General features: G+C 39.5%; 1 protein-coding gene across 1 annotated transcript in view; it reads left to right on the top strand.

Annotated features, from left to right (window-relative positions):
• Positions 1–7,521, top strand: part of DCP1B (decapping mRNA 1B) — a 56,511-nt gene that overhangs the window by 35,228 nt on the left and 13,762 nt on the right. Inside the window, exon 4 of the mRNA XM_079775054.1 lies at positions 2,329–2,464. Coding sequence (XP_079631180.1) covers positions 2,329–2,464 — 136 coding nt within the window. The remainder of the gene's footprint in view (positions 1–2,328; positions 2,465–7,521) is intronic.

The following is a 7,521-nucleotide window of genomic DNA, read 5'->3' as shown; positions in this document are numbered from 1 at the left end:
CCCGTTTAGGCCCGATCCCAGGGGTCCCTTGAGGGGTCCCAGATTGGAGAGGGTACAGGCTGGGCTGAGGGACAACCCCCCTCCGTGCACGAATTTCGTGCACCGGGCCTCTAGTTACTTTATAAGTGAAAAAGAGACATAAATACAACTCTTTACATTTTCGCTAGGTAACATTTATCATGTGGAATGGCTCACCTCATTGTTTTCTGCATGTGTGAAATACCTGTAATATGAGTTGTTCCAGATGGCAATTTTCCTTAATATCTTCCTTATTTGTCATTTGGCAGTTTTTTCTTTGAAAGTTATCAGTATATCTATTAGTAGAAAGAACATTCAGAGACATTCTGAAAGGCTGCTCCAGATTCTCTCAGATCTTTCATTTCCTTCCTGCCTCAGTGCTTTCCTTTAAGTGCATACCCATAGTTGTAGAGGCTCAGGGTTTCCCCACCCTCCAACACTGTGAGTACTTAAGATGCTCTCTCTCTCTCTCTCTCTCATCTTGTTTTCTTCTACTCTCATGCTACCTTGTGATTTCTCCCATCTTTGAGCAGTTCTTGAGCCCAGGGCTTATGCTGTGAGGCAGTGACTTCCCTGCTGTTTAAGGGAATGGTTTAGAGCAGCGGTTGCCAACTGGTGGTCCGTGAGGTCCGAAAGGTTGGCGACCGCTGGCTTAGAGGAAATGACATATTTCCCGCTTGTGCTGTATCTCAGGTCGTGACTGGACTCAGCTGAGCACATAGTGTAGCTGCTGCCCACATGAGTTGACAAAGCAGCTCTATATGCAAAAGAACCATTTCCAATTTTAAATTTTGGGCAATGAAATTACTAAAAAGTGATTCTCAAAAATGAAACTTTGGGACCATTTTTATATAAATATAATTGATTTCTGAAAATCTAGCTTGTGATGATAGCTAATTCTAGGTAATTAGCTCAGGTTTCAGATTGTGATTGTGTTCAAACTCGTATTTACCACTATAACAACTAGTTCTTAGAACATTCATGTTAGTGTCAACTGTGCAATGGATAATAATAGCAGGATTTCATATAGATTAAAAATTACCCTGCAGCTCAGCCAAGAGGCCATGTTAAAATCGCCAGCATTCTGCACTAATTACTTAACAGCTGGGGCAGGAAATTGATTGTTGACTAGCAATAGCAGCTGATATGTATGGATTCCAGCCCTTCCTCAGTTAGAATTAAACCTCTCAATACATTCTCAGATCTTTTTGACCAACTTCATGGCAATTATAAAAGAATTTGAGCTGTAAGTCAAAGCACACAAAAGGAACAAGTGTTTTTATCAATGCCACCTAGCTGCATATAGGAGCATATGGTCTCCCTTCTGTATTGTTTTCAGGAAAACAGAAGACATGCCTTATTGCTTTGTTTTTTATATGCCCCTCTCCTAGAAGGGAATCTTCACTGTTTCCAAATTTCCAGAGAACCATATGATTTGAGTAGCTGGGATTAACCTCGCTTTGACTTTAAGGCACTTTGGAGGATGGGGGAAATCTGACTTGCCATGCAGTTTGCTCGGTTTTTGAGAACTCTAAAATTGGGTTTCCTCAGCAATTAATAAGTCCTTTCAAATGCTCTAAATGAGGAAGGAGTTGGCAAAGATAATATTTTTTTGCAAGGTCACACTTCCTCTGTCACAGCTACTCAACTCTGCAGGCAATCTGAGACAGCAGCCTAAGGACAGACAGGGGCTGTGTTTGTAACGCCACAAAAACCAGCAGTGGGCAGGGTTTGGCCTGCAGGTTGGAGTTTGCCCACCTCTACTCTAGATTAATATATCTAGTCAGTGAACTCAGGAACTCCCTCAAATCTCATTTTCCTTCTTTCAATTCTTAAGCAGTCTTATTTTTAATACTAGAGGCCTAGTACACAAAATTCGTACACTCGGTGTGTGTGTGTGGGGGGGGCTCAGCCTGGCCTGTGCCCTCTTGTAGTCCAGGAGCCCTTGAGGGATGTCCAACTGATGGCTGTCAGTCGGACATCCTTAGTGCTGCTGTAGAGGCAGGAGAGGCTCCTGTCACCGCCATTGCACTCGCCAGCCATGAACCCAGCTTCTGGCTGAGCGGCACTCCCCCTGTGGGAGCGCACTGACCACCGGGGGCAGCTCCTGCATTGAGTGTCTGCCCCTAGTGGTCAGTGCGCATCATAGTGACTGGTCGTTCTACCATTCGGTTGATTTGCATATTAGCCTTTTATTATATGGGATGATTATAACAGGATAAAAGCAACTGGGTGAGAATTGGATGGTTTTAAAATTCATATGTGTTGAATTGTTTTTCCTTGTGTGGCTCTTCCCCTCTACTTTTCTAGCCTAACTCAGTATGAACAATTGAAAGCCCATCAAGAAACTGGAGCAGGAATCTCCCCAATGATCCTCAGTTCAGGAGAGGGGAAGGAAGTAGATATCTTACGAATGCTCACCAAGGCCAAAGATGAATATACAAAGGTGAGTTTTTGTTTGCCCTTGTGATACATAGGTAATTCCCACAGTGGGAACACACTCATTAAGAAAGTCTTAACTGCTATTCTTTCGACCAAACAAAATTATATGAAAACTAAAATCTTTGCTTTTAAGAGATTATGACTATTTTCTTTTAAATAGATTAAAAGGTAGCCTGAGAAATCAGTAACCTTCTTATGTACAAATAGTACACAGTCATAAGGTTTACTAGAAGACCCCCATAAAAATAGCAACAAACTGCCCTAGCTGGTTTTGCTCAGTGATTAGAGCATTGACCTGGGGATTGAAGGGTCAAGGGTTTGATTCCGGTCAAGGGTAGGTACCTTGGTTGCAGGCTCAATCCCTAGTCTTGGTCGGCGTGTGTGGGAGGCAACCAATCAATGTGTCTCTCTCACATTGGTGTTTCTCTCTGTTTGTCTGTCTCTTCCCCTCCCTTCCACTCTCTCTAAAAATCAATGGATAAAATATTCTCGCGTGAGATTAACAACAACAAAAATAGCAATAAACTAATATAAATTCTTTGGAATAAAATAACAAGAAACAAGCAAAACCTATATAAAGAAAACGTTTAAACACTCCTGAAAGGCATAAAAATAGACTTGAACAAATGGAAATATATGTCCTGATCTTAGACAAGGAGATAAAACTTCAGGTTTTCACTTCCCCATAAATTAATCTATAAATTTAAGATGATTCCTAAACAAATACAAACTGATTTCTTTTTCCTCTTCTGAGGTCAGACAAGTTGATTATAAGGGTTTTGTGGGAAAATATGCAAGGAAGAATAACTGGGGAAAACCCTGGCAAAGAAAAGCCATACTGGGTGGGAGAGAAGTGGGGAGCTAGCTCTACCTGATATTAAGACATTAACGCCTGAACACTTAAAACAGTGTGGTATTGGTGTTGCTGCATAAACAATCAGATAGACCAATGGGACAGATGAGAAAGTCCAAAATGAGACCCCAGTGTATATGAAATTTAGGATATGATAAAGATGAAAATTCCAAATCAGTTATTTTAATAGATTTTTAATTAAATGATGTTGGCTAACTGGTAGCCATTTGGAAAAATGCAAAATTGGATCTCTTCCTTGTGCCATATGCAGGATAAATTCCAAATGTATTAGGAATTTAAATGTAAAAGTAAAACTATTCAAGTACCAGGAGAAAACTTGTATGGATTTCTTTGTAGTCTGGGAAAGGGGAAATCTTCCTAACCATGACTCAAAACCCAAAAGTAATTAGTTAAATTACATGAAATTTTAAAAAATGTGTATCATGGTTTATAAAAACCACAAGCAAAGTGAAAAGGTACTGAAAACTAAGAAGAAGTGTTTATAGCTAAATAATAGAAAGAGGGTTAATTTTCCTATTTTATAAAGCACTTTTATAAAAATCGAGAAGTAAAAGATTAACATCTCTAGAAACATGGGCAAAGAATAAAATTAGAAAAGAAAATAAAAGTTAGAATTTGAAAATTAGATGAAATAAATGTACATAATTAAATATATTATGACATAATTACTTAGAAAAAAATTAGAGTGACTTCAGAACCCCTTATTTGAACTAAATACCCCTAGTGGATTATATTTTAAGGACAAAAAGAACTACAAAGAAATTATAAACTTCATTCAGTGGTTTTGTTAGCATTGTAATTTTTCAGCTGTCATGAGATATAATAAATGAGTACAGTTGACCCTTTAACAATGTGTCGGTTAGGGGTACTGACCCCACACACAGTTGAAAATCCACATATAACTTTTTACTCCCCCAAGCACTTAACTAATAACCTAATATTGACCAGATGACTTACCAATAACATGAACAATAGATTAATACATATTTTATATATTATATGTAATATATACTGTATTCTTACAATGAAAGGATAGAGAAAAGATGTTATTATGAACAAATCACAGGGAAGAGTAAATACATGTACTGTATTTTTTTTAAATATGTTTTTATTGATTTTTAGAAAGAGAGGAAGAGAGAGGGGAAGAGAGGTAGAAACATTGATAAGAGAGAGAAAAACATTGATTGGCTGCCTCCCGCACACCCCCTACTGGGGATCTAGCCTGCAACCCAGGCATGTGCCCTGACCAGGAATCAAACCTGTGACCTCTTGGTGCATGGGTCAGTGCTCAACCACTGAGCCACACTGTCTGGGCACATGTACTGTATTGAAAAAAATTGCATATAAGTGATCCACACAATTCAAATCCATGTTGTTCAAGGGTCAACTTGTGGTCAGAATAAAACCTTCAGTGTAAGAGAAAAAAATAAATTAATGTATAATGTTACATTTTAAATGCAAATGTCTAAATTAGTTGACATTTTAGTTGACATTTTATTCCTTAAATATGTAGTTATTAACTTTTCCCCCTGAAAAGACCTAGAAATAAGTGACAATCCAGTAGCAATAAATACCTCTAGCCCCCAGATTATTGTTTCTAAATACTGTTTCCTCACGAAAGGTTTCCGGGCTCTTTAAAGAAACTCCTAATTCCAGGATTTGAAAGCCAAACAAATAGGATCATGTGGAAGGGGCACAGTAGTCAGCTTGAAGGGACCACCAACCAAAGTAATGAATTCTAACATCAACAAGAATGACTGCAGCCCTACCTGGTTTGGCTCAGTGGATAGAGCGTCGGCCTGTGGACTGAAAGGTCCTGGGTTTGATTCCGGTCAAGGGCACATGCCTGGGTTGTGGGCTCAATCCCCAGTAGGCAGCCAATCAATGATTCTCATCATTGATGTTTCTATCTCTCTATCCCTCTCCCTTCCTCTCTGAAATCAATAAAAATATTAAAAGAAAAAGAATGCAGTGGATTGAAACCCACTGAATTGATAAAATCTGAGTTCATAGAGATAAGAGAGAGCACACAACCAAAAATATAAAACAAAATAAAAATATAATTATTGGCTATCCTTGGAGATACTAGGACACCAGCTCCTTCCTCTGAAAATTGGTAGTTAATGAAAAATAATTAAGCATTTATTCTACCTGGCCAGTATGGACTATATTTCAGAGTAACCAAATAGTCCTTGTTGATGAGGGGGAGTTCTCTATTAAAGAATTCCAAGAATTCCCCCTTCTTAATGTAGATAGAATGATAGAACTTAAAAACACTCTAGTAAAATAATTGATTCAGGCAATGATTATCAGTTGTTAATAATATGAGAAGAATTGATGAAAGGGTTTAGGGTGCCACCACCTGAACCCATTGATGAACATAATTAAAAATTGAATAACCAGACATTATGTGCCTCCTACTGTGATATAATGTGAAAGATATAGCACCACCTTGAAATATTCTTGCCAAAAGAGTTGATCCTGAATCTAAGACTTGAGCTCTAACTTTCTAGTTTATAGAAAATGAAAGGGAGGAAGAAGTAAGGAGCAGATAGGAAACAAATGACACCACAAGAAACAATCAGAAAAGTCCTGAATGAAGTGGGACATACTAAAGGACAATTGACTGAGTTCCTTTAACATGCCTTTGACTGGATTGTTGACTCACCCTTTATTATTAGACTGTGAGCTCCTTGAGTACAAAGAACATCCCTAGTCTTCCAAGTTCCTGGCACATGATAAGTGCCAAATAAATGTTTGTTGAATGAAGGAATGAATATGAATAAATCAGAGTTTCATTATTCTATCGTAGGGCTTGGACAGAGATGCTTTAATTCCAGCTTTAGTCAGTAATAACTATTTCTATATTGTTTATTTTATTTAATTCTTAAAATCTTTAAAAGGTAGCCTAATGACTTGGCAAATGGTCAGATAATGAATTATACTTTATTAATTATACTATGTTAGGCACACTATAGATTAATCTTTTTTTAAAAAAATATATATTTTATTGATTTTTTACAGAAAGGAAGGGAGAGGGATAGAGACTCAGAAACATCGATGAGAGAGAAACATCGGTCAGCTGCCTCCTACATACCTCCCATGGGGATGTGCCCGCAACCGAGGTGCATGCCCTTGACCGGAATCGAACCTGGGACCCTTCAGTCTGCAGGCCGATGCTCTATCCACTGAGCCAAACCGGTCAGGGATATAGATTAATCTTAAAAAGTAAAATTTTACCCTCCAGGAACTTCAGTTTTATGTGGCCAGTAAATAATAAATGTAAATATTGAACAAATACTTTTTCTCCCTCTCTTCTCTCAAACACACAGACACACACACACACACACACACACACACACACACACACACACAGACACACACACTGTACCATTTGTATTTTATAATTAAAGGCCTGTGGCACAAAATTCATGCACAGGTAGGGTCCCTAAGCATGGCTGGTGATCAGGGCTGATTTGTGGGGTGACTGGCGGGACCCCCCCTGGCACCCGCCTTGGCAGGCCTGGTGCTGCCCACTTGCCGGCCCCGCCCCCCACCGCTGCCACTGGTCGCCTCCCTCTGCAGGGCTACCCGTGGGGCGATCAGGGGCCCCTGCTGGCACCCGCCTTGGCTGTCCTGAGGCCTGTGGGCTGGGGGCAGCTCCTGTGTTGAGCATCTGCCCCCTGGTGGTCAGTGTGTGTCATTCCGCCATCCAATTTGCATATTAGGCTTTTATTATATAGATGCTCCCTCCAGACCATCGAGAGGCTTCCCCATGTGGCCCTGTGTAGTGGGCTGTGCCTCCTGTTTCTAGGACCTGTGAGTAGAATAAACTTGGTTTCCTGAGCCTCTCCAGTGCTGCCTCGTATAGCGACACCTGACTGTCTCATAAAATAACATGGAACTCACACACACTCATGGCTTTGGAGACTTCTCTTTATACTATACCTACAACTTGGAATGGTTTTCCCCTCATTTTACTTGCCCTTCAGACTCTACATGTCTTTCAAGGCCCAGTTAAAATGCCACTTTTTACATGGAGTTTTCCCAGATCACATCATTCAAATTAATTATTCTTTCCATTGAACTCACCATCTATTAGTATTTAGAACTTATTTTGTTCTTTCTCAATTTTTACAGTTAAGTCACCTTCTCCCACAACAGTGTTAACTTGATGTTGAAACAAT

Source organism: Cnephaeus nilssonii, assembly GCF_951640355.1.
Source record: "Cnephaeus nilssonii genome assembly, chromosome: 6".
NCBI lineage: Eukaryota > Metazoa > Chordata > Mammalia > Chiroptera > Vespertilionidae > Cnephaeus > Cnephaeus nilssonii.
The sequence above is the reverse complement of the archived record's forward strand: the minus strand, read 5'-3'. Positions and strand labels throughout refer to the sequence as shown.